Raw genomic sequence first — 18,370 nt, forward strand, 5'->3', positions numbered from 1 at the left:
TAAAAGAAATCAAGAAGCGCTAAACTAAATTGTAAATGAGACTTTATTGATCAGAGTGAATCAAAACATTTCAAACAATAGAGGTGAACATAAGTAAATCTTAATGTGAATGTTTTATGAAATGCAGAACTGGTTGAACTGTTAACATGAAATACAGTGACTATAATTTACTTTAACATGAGTGAAGACGTGCATAGAAAATATTTCACAAAAATTCCAGTGAAGGTGTTCAGGAAATATTTCAACATTTGAACAAATTCAGTGGCAGAGTGCGTTCATCATCAAAAACTGAGGTTAAGATAAACTAGTGTAAAGTCGTAGTGATTATAAGTGACACAAACTAAATAAATATATAAAATAAAATGTGCACATGTTATTTAAATTAAATAAATAAGTAATAAAAATTAAATAAACATTAAAACGACTCATCACACTGACAGTTGTGATGTGTTAGACCCAGTACTGTTTGGTGTGTATCACAGGTCTGTGGTTTTTGTGTTTGGGGACATTATTCTGTCTGACGTAACACGGGTCGTAATAATCCCACTCCAGGGCTGAAGACAGGACGCCGTTGGACAGACCGTCACTGTCTGCCGACAGGATCCGCAGGGACACACCTGAAAACAAACTATGTTATATGTCTCTGTATCCATATATTTGTTAGATAAAACTACTCTGATTTGAGTGATAATGTGTCTTATTTGCAAATACTGTTCTTTCCACAGATATAACTGATACTGCACGTCTCTGGAAAGTCACTTCTCAAGTTTCCATGTCACAAGTTGCTTAATGGATCCTGATTGGATTCCCAACTGGTAATTGTCACACAATCATGTTTCTCTTCAGCAGATCAACGTGAAAACGTCTTTCTGCCGTCAAGCTGCACTCGGGCCGAACAATAAATTTAAATTTTATCAAAATCACTATATGGCCTGCTGCAATTTTCAGATTGCAGATTGTCCGAAACCGACCTGAACCTGACCCTTGTTAGCATGTTTCAGCCTGAACCCGATTACAGCCCGACATTTTTCTTAACAAGCTTCCCTCTCTGCACCAAACAGTCAGAGTTTTCAGTGACAGGGACAGTACATGGAGGGAATTGTAAATGGCGATGACTAAAGTGTGGAGAAAAATTAAAATAAATAAGTAAATAAATGAAGTACAGCCTGAACCTGATGAAATATGTGAGAAATAAGCCCGGTTCGGGTCCAGATCTCAAGCTCTAGTGTTATATTTGATAAAATCCCAACTTTTGTTAGTGAGATTATTGTATTAAGTTATCGCTGCAGAGATGTTCTGGCCTACACATCAGAATCTACAGACTATAGAAAACATCTTTGTAGAGCTGCATCTAATGATGATTTTCATGATCAATTAATCTGCCAATCATTTTTATGATTAAAGAAAGAAAGAAACCAGAAAATATTAATATCTGAAGAGATGAAATCTGAGAATATGGAACAGTTTCTTTAAAAAAAAGATCCAATCTGATTAATTGATTACCAAAACAGTTGGCAAGTAAAAAATCAGACCTTTAAATGGTTTTTCCACCCACCAGACTTCATTCAGAAAGATAATTTGTGGATGATGACTGATGTGCGGTGCTTCCTCTTGTCACCCTGTTACTCAACATTATGAAACCCTTTTCTCACCACACTGTCCCCTCTCTCTTCTTGTTTTATCCAGCAGTAACATCACTTATTAATAATATTGATCAGAGCGCAGCTGAAGCAGACTGAAGTTTACCTGCACTCGCACCGAAGTCGCTGTCCAGTCCAGGACCCACTGCAGACGTGTTCAGGCAGGACGCCTCTGAAGGCGGGCAGGTGTACTCGCACTCCATGTCCACTTTGTCAAACACGTGCACCGCAACACCTGGATTCACATCTGTCAGCATGTGGTACGTGCTGCTCTGACGAATGTGACCCACATCTTCTGTCTCCTGCTGTGAACAAAGGAAAACACACAGAGCTCACACTGTGGATTAGGAACATTAATTAATTAAAAACTTTTTACAGCAGGTTGAATCTTTGCTGGACATTTATTCTTTTTTCTTTTTAAGTTTTAAATGTATGATGTAGGTTTTACTTTTTCTGTTTGTTTGGAATAAACCAAATTAGCAGGGTAGTTAGTATAAACAGTGAGAGCCAACACAGAAAAGAGCTCCACCTACAGAAACACACACATCAGAAAGGCTTATTGAACACAGACTGATCACTGCAGACTGCAGCACCTGAACAGTAAAAGGAGAAGCAGAGAGCTGCAGTGACAGCTGAGATACACCAATATACTAATGACTGGAAATGTGAGGGTGTTAAATACAAGACATTGATGCCTGAAACCTGGACACATAAAGGAGGCTGTAACAGATTTAAATCAAAACCAGCCAATCGAGATTATGGGCTATAAGGTTACATAACATAGGTTAGTGCCTCCGTTTAGTTTACTTACTTCTAATCAAATCCAAGATTTATTTATTTATTTATTTATTTATTTTATCCTGTAGACACTCTGCAATTGAAGCATGACAGCCTAACTTTGCTTTTTCAGGCTACAACAGAAATATTAAAAGGGTCTCTCTAAAGGGATTACTGGGAAAAACATCAGTCCCCACACTGCCAAATGTCGTTTTACACAAATCACACATTTGGGCTGTTCTGTATGATTTCTTTTTCATAATAAGTATCTTTTGTTTCTATCTCATTAAAAAAAAGGTCTAGTACCAGTTAGTAAAAACTATTTTGTATTTGCAATATTAGTAATTTAATATAAGATCAATACTTGGTGTCCATATATAAATACAGTAGTCAGGCAAAATATCACAACTCTATGATTTATTGTTTTGTTTTTTTTTCCTCTCCACCCCGAGGGTTCAGTTTTGCCCCGGGGCAGCTTAGTCCGCCCATGTCTCTGAGTACAATCACTAAAACCTGCATCACTGACAGAACTTTAATGTTTTTGTTTGTAGCATAAAAGCAAAGTTTGCAGCAGAAGTTAGACTAATCAGACCATCTGTACAACCTCAGAACTGACCCCTGACTCTGTGTTTCCACTCACTGTTGGAGAGTTTGGAGGAACCAGGTTCACTCTGGTTTCAGCCTCTGAATCACTGGACTGCAGCAGAACTGGTGCACTTCTACACCAGCCTGCTTTACCGGTCCGTGATCCGGAGGGCAGGTCCAGTCTCGGGCTGAACCCGGCCGCAGGGGACGGGGTGGCCCGGATGGTGCTGGGCGCCCTCAGGGACCCTGAGCCGGTGGCCCCGTCTGGCCTGAGGAGCCTGAACCGGTGCTCCAGCCCGGCGGCCCTCTCCCTGGACGAAGCCCGGGAGGAGGTGACGGGATGCGGAAGGACGGGCTCGGACAGAGACATGTAGGCTCTCCTCCCGTCGTGCAGCGGGGGACAGGCCAGGTCGGGGACGTGTCTGACTCTGTGCAGGGTGGACTGCAGCAGCATCTCCTCCGTGTCCTCTCGCTTCTGTCTGCCGCTCCTCTTGGACAGGATCAGTAACTTATAACCCAGAAAGAGACAGTTGAGCAGCAGCAGGACGACCACGCAGGGGATCAGCAGCAGGACGACCAAAGTCAGGTTAGTCACAGGGTAACCTTCAGTCACATCTGGTGCTGCAGGACTCTGACTTATTATCTGCGACATTTCATCCCAGAGGACATGGAGGGTGAATTTTTAGAGAATTAAGCTGATCTCGGCTGAGATTCGCGTTGTCTCTGAACGCACAGGTGGCTCTGTGTGTCAATCAACGTGGACTACTTTGTGTTTTCTATCTAATAGCAACGTGGCAGCCCGTTTCTCACACGCAAACAGACTCCAGATCTCACTGTTGTCTTTTATTCCTCTTGTCCTCATCGTTTTAGACAGTGTTAACGAAGCAAGAGCTTGATGTGGGACGACTAACGTTATGCAACGAGCTGTCAGTTGGCAGCCTCGCAGGTAAACACAGCAACAGGTGTGTCCTGTTATGTGCAGGATGTTGTCAGAGCAAACAGTCGCCACTAGGTGGCAGCAGGTTGTCAGAAACCTGCATCACTGCAGTGAGGATCTTCATGCCCTGAAATGAGATTTCTAAGGACTGCAGTGCTTAATTCAGTAGTGGAAGAAGAATGCTAAAGTAAAAATGTCTACTAATAATTGAATGCACAAACCCACAATTTCATAAAAGCTGTAACTTCAGTAAAACACATAAAAATCGAATGCAATGTCTATAAAATACTTTTGAACAATATATTCAACTGAATACAGTACAAAGACAAGATACTTAATGCTCAAACTGATTAATTTGAATGTTTTTTGTAAATATACACTCATTCCGAATCTAATGCCTCCAATATTTTCCAAAAAAGTAAGGACAGGAGCATGTTTACCACTGTGATACAGCGTTTTCTTTTCTTGTTTAGGAACTGAGGATACTAAATGTTAGAGTACTTGTGATCTTGCTTGATACACGACTTCAGGTGCTCAATGGTCCGGGGTCTCTGTTGTTGTATTTTGTGCTTCATAATGCACCAAACACAGTCAGTGGGAGACAGGTCTGGACTGCAGGCAGGTCAGTCTAGTGCCTGAACTCTTTTACTATGAAGCCACGCTGTTGTGACATGAGCAGAATGTGTCTTGACATTGTCTTGCTGAAATAAGCAAGGCGTCTGTATGGCAGCATATGTTGCTCCAAAACCTGTATGTACCTTTCAGCATTAATGGAGCCTTCACAGATGTGACAGTTACCCATGATGCCATGGGCGCTAACACACCTCCATACCATCACAGACGCTGTCTTTTGAAGTCAGCGCTGGTAACAATCTGGATGGTCCTTTTCCTCTTTAGCCCGGAGGTCAGGACATCCATGATTTCCTCAAACGTGGACTCGTCAGACCAGAGAACGCTTATATTTACCAAAAAAACAATAAAGTTTATCAGATCGAACATTAAATATCTTGTATATCCTGCAAAATGATTTGCAAATCATTGCATTCTGTTTTTATTATATAACAACAAACCAACTTTTTTGGAATGTGCGGGTTTGTATTTTCTGACTTTGAGAAAGTTGGAAAAACACTGTGTCCTTGTATCTGCTGCATCTCTTTAACAAAGTCATTTAGACACATTTAGACTAATCTGTGTTACCTCCTTTTGATGATTAATGTAATACTATTTTTATTTCCACTCACCCTGGAACTGTTTGGAGCCCCCCTGGCAATTTCAACCTCCCACTTTGAAAACCTCTGGAAAAGGGCATTTGCAAAAATAATTGCTTAGGAGCTACAAAGTGCCAATTTTTTATGCACAGTCTTCCCTTTGTTTCTTTTGTTGCCTCAGATTATAGGTCCCCATTTGATGTATCCAGTTCTCAATATATATGCAAGTGTCCACCGGGAGGCAATGTTTCTGAAGCCAGCAGTTTGTAATAGTTTTCTTGCTAACTATCATAAAGATCTTAAGTTGTAAGTATCACTGGTGTTTAAGTCCTTTCGAGGTGAGTCTAAGGTGTACGGCTGTTGGAGATTTTTATTTTTAAACGCTTCTCATAATGACTTGATAAGGGGACAAGTACAGAATATATTCACTGCTGCACCACTGTTGAACTGAATCGCCAACAACTCAGACAACTGTTGTCCCACATTCCTTCCAACATGGCAGCGTCGTCCTCATTTGTTTGGATTTCTGTTTACGAGTGATGAAGAAATGAATCATGCTCTTCCAGCATAAGTCTCTTTCTCTCTCTCCAAGATAACGGGTCTGTGGAGGAGATTTTAGTTTCCCGGGCGTCAGTGCACATCTCTCCTGTTATTCTGCTCTGTTCTATCTGCATTTTCTTCTCCCACCTTTGTTTCACATACTCTGTTAAAGGGACAGTTCACCCCAACATCAAAAACACACATCTTTCCTCCTACCTGTGGTGCTGTTTATTCATCTATATAATTTTGATGTGAGCTGCAGAGTTTTGGAGATGTCTGCCTCCTCTCCAGTATAACGGGACTAGATGGCATGTGGCATGTGGTGCTCAAAAACTCAACTTACCAGAGAAAATGACCTGTTTACTCAAGATGATCTTGTTGAGAACAGTGTCATGCAGGAACCATAGAGTAGTTTTCTGTTTTGCTCCTTCAGTGGATAATTTGTACATCTTTATCTTTATACTCCCACTCGTTTAAAGTACAGTTTATATTTCATATTTTTAAATATATTTAATGTGTATCCTAGTATATTCTTGTGTATTTTGATATTTATCTGTCTTTGCCTCTGAGATGTAGTAAAATAATGTAAGTAAAATTGAAATACAAGTACCTTGACATACTCAAGTAGGTCTGCTTACTTACATTCCACCACTAGTCTGATTTATTGAGGACTTCTGTAGTCCACACACACAAGTATGCTGTCTCTGTCTTAGAAAACACGTTTATCACAAAGAACGATGGAGACCAGAAGTCAAATTCAGTGTTTTTCTTTATTTTTCATGCTTTAAAACATGTCTCTCTCTATCAAGTAAATAATACACCAACGCTGCAGAATATGTACAAACATTTCAAATAATTCAATAGAACATTTGACAGATGCATCTCTCTTAGAGACAATGTTTTTGCATTTTGTACACAAAGTAGATCTTTGTACACAAGTATATTTTTGCTATTGTAATAAATCAATGCAAAAGATCAGTCATATGAACACCATATAACTCTAATAATAAAGTTTTTTGTTTTTTTTGTTTTTTATCTAAGCATGTTTCTACCATTCAGGCTTAAGGAAGTCTATACAGACTTGAATAGCACACTGATATCCTGCTGAAGGTTTGCAAGTATAACAGTACAGATCACCTTTTCATTCATAGAGAAAGGCTGCTGAGTCAATGGACGCCCTCAGATACCAAAGACCCCATTCATCAGTTCTCAACTCACTGCACAGGTGGCACCGTCGTGCCTGCAGAAAGTCACCGCCTCGCTGAACTCACCTAAGCTCTACGTGCCATTTCCAAACACAATAAGAGGTTGTGATTGGTTGTGATGCTAGCACCTTGGGCAAGGCTGTGTTTGTGAATTGATAACAACATACACACATGGTGAAGCTGCGTCAATCAGTAGATAAAAAAAAGCAGGCTAGCACTGGGCCAGGCTGTGCTTGATGATCTCGCGGGACTGCGGTGGGATCCTGTCGGGGAAGAGCACCTGGAACTCCACCACCAAGTCGCCCCGCTGCGACGGGCTCTTGGGCAGGGGCAGACCCTCGCCCCTCAGCCGCCGCACAGCACCTGGTTTGATAACGTCGCTGCAGGGTAGAGGCATCATCCGGTTGTCGAGGGTTGGGACGTTAACGGTGCAGCCGCAGAGAGCCTGGAGGAGGGGGAGAAAAAGAAAAGAGCAGGTTAGTCAAGCTGGAGACCTGTTATATTTAGAACAGGTTTCATAAGTGGCCTGACTGGTGTGAAGTACACTCCAAACCGTAAAAAAAATCAATTAAATGCCTGATCTTTAAAAGCATCAAGTTGCATAACAGATAAATATGGAGCGTCTGTCTTTGTCAAAGCATAAAGATTTTCTGTTATGCAACAAACCGGTGTTACAGATGTTATAATCGTTGGCCTATTTGCTGGCTCTGTGTGGGAGTTAAGTGCTTCAGTGACTGAAAGGAGCCACAGGAAAGATGGAGGAGCTCTTTGAAATGCCAGTCTCTGTGACTGCTACCCTGCTAATCTGCGCGTGGGCTGCTAGAAGTGAGAGCCAGCGACGGAGCGGGAGCCAAAAAAGAGGCAGAGGAGTCTGCAGCACACATAGTAGCTGAGAGGGAGAGTGAAGTGCGATTCGTGGGGGCAGTCGGAGCCGAGGCTAAATTTAGCTCGCTGCTCTCTCCTCACTCTGCAGGGGCTGATGAGGTAACCGAGGCGTTGGCAGGCTGCTGCTGCTGTTCTGTTAGCGGGGGTCTGTAAGCAGCCCATTGGAAGCTGGGGGTTCAGAACACCGTGTTCTGTTCTAATACTTGCATTCAAAGATTTTACCTTCCTGCGTCTGGCAGAGATCGAACCTGCTGCCTTATGTCTTATTGATGCCTTTCAGTAATCGATTTTTCAGAGAATGCATCATTCAACGGTTATATAAAGGAGAGGCAGTGGGAGTAGTAGTAGTAGGAGTAGTGGTTGGCAGATTTACATCGTATAGCTACTTATAGAGCAGTGACATGTTTTATAATAAATAATTCACTTGTTCAGGACCAATGGGAGTCAAGCTCTTAACCCTAACAGACATTTTTCAAGCAAAAATATCAAATTTTTGCTGATTCCAACTTCTTAAATGTTAGGATTTGAGGCTTTTCTTTGTTATTTATGATAGTAAATGAAGTTTTTGACTGCTGGTTGGACAAAAGAAGCTATTTGAAGAGGTCACTTTGGGACACCGGGGAAATTTTGATGGGCATTTTTCATAGATTTTCAACATTTTAAAGTCTAAACGATTAATTGCTCAATTGTTTCAGTCATTTTTCAAGTAAAAATGTGAAGAGTCTTTGGGTTTTGGACTGCTAGTTGGGCTTTTTTGTCATTCTATAGACTAATCGATCAGAAAATGAATTGATAATGAAAATAATCCTGATGTAAATGCACCAAACTCACCTCTTTGAGGGTGATCTTGGCAGTGTAGACGATGTTGGAGCCGTCTCTCTTGTACTGCAAGTGCTCCTGGTCCTTGATGATAAAGGTGATGTCAGCGGGGGTGCTGTTGGGCGTCTCGTCTCCCTCCCTGGGGAAGGTGATCCTCGTCCCCGCCTTCCAGCCCTTCTTCACCACCACGTTCAGCACCTTCTCTTCGGACCGCAGGCTGCGGCTGTCGGGGTTGAGGCGGCTGCGGGTGATCTTCACGTGCTTCGTGCAGCCGTGCAGCACCTCCTCCAGGGTCACCAGCAGGTCGTGCACCACCTCGTCGCCCTGCAGCCGCCGCTGGCCTCGGCGCAGGCCGCCCTCGTGGCCGGAGAACCCGCCCACGTGGCTGAAGGGGAAGCGTCTGAAGGGGTTGAAGAGGTCTTCTTCGCTGTCGGAGCCGAAGAAGATGTCGAAGTGGTCGGAGCCATGGAAGAAGGAGGAGAAGGTGGCGTGGGGATCGCCATGGAAATTATTGCGGAAGATGTTGCCCTGGCCTGCCATGGACATTCCATTTTTAAGGCCTAAAAAGAGAGAAAACAAAGAGTTCAGTTAAATTCATTAAAACTTGCATTCTCATTCTCCTTCTAGAAAGTTTACTCGACATCTGCTGTTTAGGAGTTTTCAGGAAACTCTTTCATTGCTCCTTGAATTATTCATCAGCCTTACAGCTGTCTCTGCTGCACATGTTTAGCTGCTTTAATAAGAGTGGAAGTGTTTAGCCTGTTTTTAGCCTCCATGTTGACATGAATAGTTAATGCACCAGGCTTTGCTACAGCAATTAGCCAGCTGGCAGTTACTATTTCAGGCATTTAACGCCCTCATGCTCACCTTCTTCTCCAAACTGGTCGTAAATGCTCCTCTTCTTGGGATCAGTCAGGACCTCGTAGGCCTCGGCGATCTCTTTGAACTTGTCCTCGGCGTCGGCGTCGCTGTTCTTGTCAGGGTGGAACTTGAGCGCCAGCTTCCTGTAGGCCTTCTTGATCTCGTCCTCGTTGGAATCGGGGGAGACACCAAGGACTTTGTAGAAGTCCTTGCCTGCAGTGGGCTTGATGGACAGGCAGGGCGTGTCCTGCTCAGACCTGCTACTCTCCTGTGTGGAAACAAGGACAATGGAACATTAGATTGTTTAGTTGTCATATCTTCATTTTATAGCTGCAACAATTAGTCGATTAATCAATTGTTAAATGAATTGTCAACTATTTTGATTATTGATTAATTGGTTTGAGTCATTTTTAAAGGAAGCATGTTCAAATTCTCTTCTTTCTGCTTTTCAAATGTGAATATTTTCTGGTTTCTTTCTTCTGTACAACAGTAAACCAAATATCTTTGTTTTGAGGAAGTCACCATCTCAGTTTTTCTACATTTTCTGATATTTTATGGGCCATGGAAAATGTTTGATCAAATGAAAAAAAGTTTTTTTTTTCTTGCATATGTAGATGCTGCAAAGTGGCTGGTGATGAATGACTAATAAACCATTTGAATTAATACATTCATCTCCTAGAATAGGACTGGATGATGTACTGGGCGTCCTACACACCAACTGCTGCACGGTATCTATTAATGTGCATAAGAAAATTCAGCCCTCCAGCAAAGACACTCTCTGGGAAAACACCCCTTATCTCTGCTGCTGCTGCTGCTGCTGCTGCTGCTGTGCAGTGCAACTGCATATCCAACAACACAACGTGAGACAAGAGGGGGGAGAATCGTGAAGACTTCCCCCAACAACTGAGAATCTTTGCAGCGATTGGCTGAACGCGAAACAGCGTCTCTTACATGTGAATGAATCCACAGCAGCAAACATCAATCAGTGATTATTAAAGACATAATATGCAACATTTTGCATGTGTAGACTCGTATAAACAATAATCAATAATCTATAACAGTATGTATGTTCGTATTTTATCATTCTTTTGCTGTGTTCGCGATGTTTTTTCAACCCAAAACGCCTGTATTTAACGTCCTGGTAATCAGACTTAATAATGAACTATGTTTCCGGTGCGTTTAGGAACAGCTCGGACAAATCCAACTAATTTTTCCTTTAAACACAGAAAATTACTGTTTTACAGTGAATTTACACATAAAACATTTCTTGTATGACACTTAAATTTTATAGCAGTGTATTCACTTCACTCTAATTTGAATAACTTTTAACTTTGATTAAGGTGAAAAAAAAATCTCAGAAAATGTACTTACCGCTGATGAAGATGATCCTGAGCTGTCTCCTCTGTGCATAACTCGCACTTTGCACTTGACATTGACATTTTTGTGCTTCACACCGAACTGGGTCCAGATGAGAACCATGATGGCTGCTGTAAAGTCTGGGTTTTGTAGTTTTTTTTTTAAAGGGTAAAAAGGCTACTTGTCGCTGTCCAGTCGCGCTGGTGCTGAAATCTCCTGTTCGTCGGTTGGTCCTCTCTGCCTGAGCTCTCCTCGGCTCTCTGTTAAATACCGCCGCGGCAGCTCCTTTACTATCCGCTCTCCCACCCACGCAGCGTGACCGAGCTTTCCCCGGCCACGCCCACTTCCTCACGCGCAGCAGGGGATGCCGGTGTCCTCAGCTCGCGCGGTGGAAGGCCATTGGCGCGCCGCGGATGATCACGCGGATGTTGCGGCCTCCTTCTCCATCTCGAGACTTGTTTCCGGAGTTCTTGAAGGCAGAGCCGAGCAGACAGTCACGACTCAGTGTTATTTTTTTTCTTTTTCACAGACAGACAGAAAAGAACAGAACAGAACAAGCAGACATGCAGTTAAAAAAGACCCTGCTGGCTGCCTAGACAACCACCAGACAGTCACCTAATGTCCCCAAAGACTTGAACATGAGTCCACATTTTTACAAATTAAGGCTGTATATGTTTGCTGTGGGTGAGAAAATAAAGGGAATTGAACTACCTGTCTCAGAAATATTTTATAATAAGGGACAAGAATTATCATGAACCCATACGCAGGGTTGGGAGGGTTACTTCAAAAATGTATTCCCATACAAGTACTAATTACCTATTAAATGTGATTAGTAACCTAAACCAAGTATCACAATATTAAAGTAATATAACCTGATTACTTTCTGTTACTTGTGGATTACCTCAGTACCAGGTCTGGTAAAAACTGATTAGCCTAATCTAATGTTTTATGTTAGATGTAGGCTTACTTCTTTTTGTCCAGCTATTCTTTCTTTTGTTGTGTGAAAATGATTAAAGCGGTTGGTCTGTGTTGCTAATATCGGTGGTTGTTAATTGTAGCTAAGCTTAGCAGTTGGTCTGTGCAGCTAACGTTAGTGGTTGGTCTTTGCAGCTAACATTTGTGGTTTGTCCATTTAGCTAACAAACATTAGCAGTTGGTTTGCATAACTAATGTTGATGGTGGTTCTAATGTAGCTAACATTAATAGTCATTCTCTACATAATAGATGTAATAGATTACAGTTAATTTTTTGGGGTATCCAAATTATGTAATCGCACTACATGTAATCCATTACTCTCCCAGCTTGTCCATATATAACCTCATGCAAGAAAAAGCATGAATTCAATCATGTACATGTATTCTGTTAAATTCCAAGTGTTGTAATGGTGATCAGGTGAGCATTACTCCTTCATCATAAAGACACTCAGCCGTTCAGTATATTTTGGCATCATATATTTGTAAAATACACAAATGCAAATTAGATTAGAATTAGAATTATGTGTATAAGCAGCACTGTGCATGATGTTATGTATGAATTAATGATCATTTATGTACCCTTACTATAAAGTGTTACCCCTGTTTCATACTGTAGTGATTTTTAGGGATGCCTCTGTATAGTTATTTTGAACAGCATGCAGTTTTACAGACCCTGCTTGCTGCCTAGACAACCATCAGTCACTGAATGTCCTCAAACGACTTTTTCTGAACGTCGTGCCCCTACATTTGAGCACGAGCCCAGCTGTTTATATAAAATATTTAGACTGTTTATCGTCGCTGTGGGCGAAAGAATGCAGGGGATTTAGCTACCTGTGCCCGGACCATTTTCATCTGAACATTTTAAGGGTGGCCAATTCTCTGTGGTTATTTTAAGCTGACTATAATTCTGCGGTGTGCCGAGTTTAACATTCAGATGTGTGGAGGAGTACATTCAAGGTTAGACTGTGATTAATTGATATTTACATAAGATTCACACAATAATAGGAACACCTACATATACACAGCCTAATGCAATTCAAGAAAAGAGCAGCTGCAGAGGTGGAGGAATTATTCATATTCCTGCACAACTAAAATACAGCATACCAGTACAATTAAAGTATGAAAAAAGCAAAATTCAGCTGTATATCTTAACTGTGCATGAGAGAAAGCATGGAATTAAACTATCTATTTCTTATTTTGCTGTTTTTAGGGATGTTTCTGAATAGTTATTTTAAGAACAATTAGACAAGCAGATAAAAGACTCTGCTTGCTGCCCAGACAAACACCAAACAGTCACTGAATGTCCTCAAAAGACTTTTCCTGCACATTGTGCTGCTGCGCTTGAACACGAGCATAAGACCCGTGCAAGAAAGAATGCAGGGAACTGAACTACCTGTTTCTTATTTTAGTGGGTTTTAGGGCTTCAAAGTAGCTATTTTAACCTGCCAGGCTGAACAGTCAGATATATGGAGGAGTATATTCAAGGTTAGGCTGTATGATTAATGAATATTTATAATATTCGCACAATATTAAGAACACCTACATATGTACACTGCAATTCAACAGGACAGCAGCTGCAGAGGTGGAAGAATTATCCATAAAAAAGTAAATACATTAATGTAAAAAAAAAAAAACTCTATGTCCTGCATTCAAATTTCTGCTACTAAAGCACAAGTATTATCAACAAATGTGGGGAATTTGGCTGTATATCTTAACTGTGGATGAGAGACTGCAGGAAATTTGGGGCTACTTCAGTAGTTATTTTAAGAACAAGCAGACATGCAGTTAAAAGACCCTGCTGGCTGTCCACACAGTCACTGAATGTCCTCAAATGACTTTCCCTGCACATTGTGCAGCTATGCCCAAGCATGAGCTCTTTTGTTCTAAATATTAACGGTGTATATCCTTGATTTGCATGAGATAATTAAGGGAGTTTAGCTACCTGTGTTGCATAAAACCATGTAGCATCTGGTTTCCCTTAGTAAGGATGCTGTAGGGAAAAAAGTAGTTGCATAAAATCATCATAAGAATTTCCTTAGGATGTTGTGAGGGAAAACTTTTTAATCTCCAAGTGTTTGCACTGAGCTACTTAAGTATTCCCGTTCTTCTCTTATTCCTTAGCAGCCATTTTCCTCAGAAACTTTTAAGGGACCCATACTAGTCCCTTAAAGGTGAAATAATTTGTGGAACATAAGACACTGGCTGAATTTATGGTAATTGAAGAGGAGGAAGAGATACCAAGATGCATTTTATAGGACAGAGAAAACTCACTGAACACTGAGCGATGTGCAACTTGTTAGAAAATATAGATTTGACGTTAGCATTAACAACTTTGTAGCTAGCTAGCCAAATATTAATATAGCTCTCTTCCATATATTAACATTAGCTATATTTTGTCCGGCCAATGTTTGGCTATCTCATTTCTTATTTAATATTTTCGTACTTCTATATTAATTAATCTACGGTTTGTTTCACAGCAGACGTCTCACATAGATTTGGTCAGTTAGCTTATATTTTGCCACATCTTCTGCTCATGTGTGTTTGTTATGGCGGGTTACTTCTAACTTTTGAATATGTTCTTTCCACAGTCCTCTACAGGAGCTAGCTAACAACTGACAATAATGATGTCTAGTCACGTTAAATAATTTGTGAGTGAAACGTAACCATGGTAACTGAACTGCACAAGTGCTAACAGTAATTAAAGCCTTATAAGTCTGAACACTTAGACAAGGAGACAACCTGAGAAGCTTGATGCACACTTGTAAGTGAACCTCTTAGCTTTGGGGGATCTTTGGCATAAGGGACAAACTTAAGTTTGAAACTGAAGGTGGTTTATGCAATGTCAAGCGGTCATAACAAAGATATCACTGGCTCAATTAATGTCAAGTTGTCATAACAAAGACATTGTTGGCTTGATCAGTGTCAAGTTGTCAAAACAAAATATGTCTCAAACAATTTTAACTTTGCATCAAATAATAAATGGATATAAATAACAACAGCCACACATATTCTTAAAGACGATCATGTTCATGATAGGTGTCATGACATGGTTATGACAGTGTAATGACAGTCATATGCACACTCTCAGGTTGACAACATGAACACCTACACAACCTGATGCAATTTTGCTATATCTTAACTCTGGATGAGAGAGATTTCTTAGTTTGGTGGTTTTTTTTAGGACTTCTTCTGATTAGTTACTTTAAGAACAGGCAGACATGCAGTTAAAATGCCCAGGCACACTCCAGACAGTCCCTGATTGTCCTCAAATGACTTTTTCTGCACAGTGAAGGCTACGCTTGAACATCAGCCCACCTGTTTTCAGTAACAAATCTGTATACCTTTGCAGTGGAAGGGAGAATGCAGTTCGCAGTCTGGGTTTTAAGGGCTGCTCGTGACTGATTATTTTAAGCTTTCTGCAGAGATACCTGTGTGCCAAGTTAAACAGTCACATATGTGGAGGAGTGTATTCGGTGTTAGACTATATGATCAATTAATGTTTATATAATGCTGACACGATAATATGAACACCTACACTGTCTAATGCAATTCAAGGAAATAGCAGCAGCAGAGGTGGAGGAAGTATCCAGATCCTTCACTTGAATAAAAGCATGTAAAAAAAAAAAAAAAACTCAAGTCCTGCATTCAAAATCCTACAAAAGAAGTATTATCAGCAAAATGTACTTAAGTACCAAAAGCAAAAGCACTCATTTTGCAGTAGAGGTAGGTGATACAAAGTCTTGATTTGAGTAACGATACTAGCCTCAATAGGATCAATACAAAAAATTGATCCATCTTAAGTGACATCCTCAGCACATGAGCATTGTTCTTAGTGCTGCAATATTTACATCTCTGCTGCTGTTGTGTGCATGTGTGCACTGTCTTTAAACATGCATGTAATTAAGAACTCAACTGACAAAAGTATAAGGAATACTTCTGTTTGCCAAATAATTTGGTGGCAATATATTAAGAATCAGAGAAGTAGAAAGTTATGGCATATTTCAGCTGTTTGTAACTATATTAGTATTGGTATTGGTGATCCTGGCCCTGGCATGATTTCATATCAGATTGAAATCATATTTTGGGGTATTGTCCATCCCTATTCTGCAGAACAACCCCCCCTGAAACTGATATATTATGAAATATCACATTATTAGACTTTTCTCTAATTGCACAACCATTTGAGAGGTCTAGAGGAGAAATTTCTCCTTGGTGGAACCTAACAAGTCAGATGTGAAACTATTGTTTTCCTCTAAGGAGTCACAAACATTTGGCAATTAGTTGTTTTGTTATAGAGACAAAACTGACTGAAGGAAGAGACAAAGTCAAATTTACAAATCTGTTTTCTACTCCTGATATTTCAGAGCCATGGGCGGGGCCACAAACTCTAAACTTGCACAAATCTTAGTCAGATCTAAAGAGAAAAAAAAGGCAAGTTGAGCTAATTTTGTAATAATTCAATTCTAATAAACTTTTCTGATCAAATAAACCTGATATGAATGAAGTTATAGTTATATGAAGTTGAACCAACAACGCTTCGTTCAAACTGAAGAAATTACAAACAAATTTCTTTCACATTTTCTCAGTTTGAAGAATCAGTTCTTCATTTCACACAAAAGAACAGTTGGAACTACTTTGTTTCAGCATTGGTACAAATACAACATGTGAAGCTGCCCCCAGTGAATTTATTAATTTATTTTAATAATTCTTCTAATCTTAATGTGAAAAAAACAACCATGACTTATCTCTAAGTGTATTAGAGACACACAGCAAGTTTTCAACATATATGTTTTCTTCAAACTATAAAAAAGGGAGGGAGAGTTATATAAATATAGTAAAACTTATATTCTTATTGTTAGTGGGAAAATATTAGTTGACCTAAATATAGATAAAAGAACAAAAGTACAGCAAATTACAACCTTATAAATGTCGGTCATTAAGCAGCACTCTAAGTGTTTCTAGGTTTATTTCCTGGAGCTGAAATTAACAGTTCTGTTAATGGAGTTTCTCAGAATAAAGGTCAATAATCTTTACAGAGGCGGTATTTATTTAATGCCTCCTGTATCCATTAGAATGTGCAGGTGTTGATCTAAATGGTTCTACCCACGTCGTTCTGCACAGGAACCGTGTACAGAGCTGCAGAACCGATGCAAATGAGCCACTTAATAAGCAACAGTAAACAGCTGTGGAAGGAAAAGTGCAGCTCCAAGTTACGTAACCGAACGTGTTAAAAAACCTGGAGTTGTTTGTTTTTCTAAGTGTTCAGATATCCTCCTCCTGTGAAAATATCACCTCAGACGCTTGTTGACTGACTGATGGATGGTAATTACCTCGCCAGAAACAATTATCAACACTTTGGAGAATCAGATGTTGAGTCCGTAATCAAAAAAATGGGACTGTGTGGAGATGATTGACGTACGGAGGTGAGTCAAAACTTACATAAGCAAGAACCCTTCACCCTAAAAACTCAGCCCTGTTTTCAAGTTAAATATATCAAAGCAGCAATAATCTTTACGTGAATCATCGTTAACTTTCACTGGATCACACGTTTGGGGTGGAACAAGCTATTGCATAAGAAACGTACAAAATGTTCTTCTAGGTTGTAGAACATCAAAGAGCTGCTAAGTTATTCTTACTACCAAGATTTACTCTAAACTCAGATGTGCAACAAACGAGAGGCAGAGACGGACCACACTCTGAGAAATAAAGGTGCAAACTAGAACCATAAAGGGTTCTTCTGCTTGTCCCCATATGAGAACCATTTTGCGTTCATGGCAGAACCTTTTCTAAAGGTAAACATAAAAATAAAGGGCTTTACCTAGAACCATCTGTTAATGGTTCCTCTCAACCTCCCCCTGTGAGAGATTCTATAGAGAACCCTTCTTTGGTGTAATGGTTCCATCTAGAACCCCCATGAAGGTTCTATTAAGAGCCTTTCCACCTTTTAGGGGTGCTAACAAGATCCCACTCAGAAGGCTCTACCCAGAACCTTTTTATATTGCAGTTGGGGTGTTATCTAGAATGCACTTAGGGGTTCTACTGAGTACCTTTTTATATTACAAGGGCTTTATCTAGAAGCCACACAAGGGGTTTTATCAAGAACCCACCCAAGGTGTTCTACTGAGAACTTTTTTTTTTAATATTTCAAGGCTTTTATCTAGGACACACTCAGGGGGTTCTGCTGAGAACCTTTTTATATTACAAGGGTTTTATCTAGAACCCACCCAGGGTGTTCTACTGAGAACCTTTTTTTTATCACTTCAATACTCTTATGCCCTACCCTTTTATGTCATAGGACATTTATAGAACCCATGATGATCCTGTGACAATAGAGTTCTTCAAAGGTTTCAACAGTCCTTGAAGAACTCTCTCTATCAGAGAGACAAACGATTTCTGTAAAAAATGGTTCTTCAGAAGCAAATGGTTCTGGGTAGAACCTAGCCCTTCAAAAAGAACCCTTGTGCAAACCTTGTTTCTGAGAGTGCACTTACCTCCACACCACATTAGAGAACCAAACAAAGCAGAGAACTTCCAAACCCTCAAGGTTTAACAAAAAATATGCAAACGAGTCCCAGACCGGTTC

At 40.4% G+C, this 18,370-nt stretch overlaps 2 protein-coding genes across 2 annotated transcripts; both read right to left on the minus strand.

Moving 5' to 3' along the window:
* Nucleotides 1–326: 326 nt before the first annotated feature.
* hwa (huluwa) lies at nucleotides 327–3,909 on the minus strand. The gene is made up of 3 exons (XM_084746296.1): nucleotides 3,058–3,909; nucleotides 1,747–1,945; nucleotides 327–617 (listed from the first exon to the last, which is right to left on the minus strand). Exons 1-3 carry the CDS (start codon nucleotides 3,652–3,654, stop codon nucleotides 451–453), a joined length of 963 nt encoding a protein of 320 aa, XP_084602422.1. The 5' UTR covers nucleotides 3,655–3,909; the 3' UTR covers nucleotides 327–450.
* A 2,529-nt stretch (nucleotides 3,910–6,438) lies between these two features.
* LOC146308611 (dnaJ homolog subfamily B member 5) lies at nucleotides 6,439–11,213 on the minus strand. Its single transcript, XM_084745697.1, has 4 exons — nucleotides 10,829–11,213; nucleotides 9,464–9,725; nucleotides 8,609–9,156; nucleotides 6,439–7,337 (listed from the first exon to the last, which is right to left on the minus strand). Exons 1-4 carry the CDS (start codon nucleotides 10,934–10,936, stop codon nucleotides 7,104–7,106), a joined length of 1,152 nt encoding a protein of 383 aa, XP_084601823.1. The 5' UTR covers nucleotides 10,937–11,213; the 3' UTR covers nucleotides 6,439–7,103.
* Nucleotides 11,214–18,370: the final 7,157 nt, after the last annotated feature.

Source organism: Lutjanus erythropterus, chromosome 20, assembly GCF_056507025.1.
Source record: "Lutjanus erythropterus isolate fLutEry1 chromosome 20, fLutEry1.hap2, whole genome shotgun sequence".
NCBI lineage: Eukaryota > Metazoa > Chordata > Actinopteri > Lutjaniformes > Lutjanidae > Lutjanus > Lutjanus erythropterus.

What these genes read in the sequence shown, in the direction of transcription:
- LOC146308611 (XM_084745697.1), bottom strand. Translation starts at nt 10,936, where the DNA reads ATGGTTCTCATCTGGACCCAGTTCGGTGTGAAGCACAAAAATGTCAAT. An exon ending in CAGGATCATCTTCATCAGCG is followed by an intron (nt 9,726 to 10,828) that starts GTAAGTACATTT and finishes GTTTCCACACAG; the next exon opens with GAGAGTAGCAGGTCTGAGCA. An exon ending in CGACCAGTTTGGAGAAGAAG is followed by an intron (nt 9,157 to 9,463) that starts GTGAGCATGAGG and finishes CTCTCTTTTTAG; the next exon opens with GCCTTAAAAATGGAATGTCC.
- hwa (XM_084746296.1), bottom strand. Translation starts at nt 3,654, where the DNA reads ATGTCGCAGATAATAAGTCAGAGTCCTGCAGCACCAGATGTGACTGAA. An exon ending in TTCCTCCAAACTCTCCAACA is followed by an intron (nt 1,946 to 3,057) that starts GTGAGTGGAAAC and finishes CTTTGTTCACAG; the next exon opens with CAGGAGACAGAAGATGTGGG. An exon ending in CGACTTCGGTGCGAGTGCAG is followed by an intron (nt 618 to 1,746) that starts GTAAACTTCAGT and finishes GTTTGTTTTCAG; the next exon opens with GTGTGTCCCTGCGGATCCTG.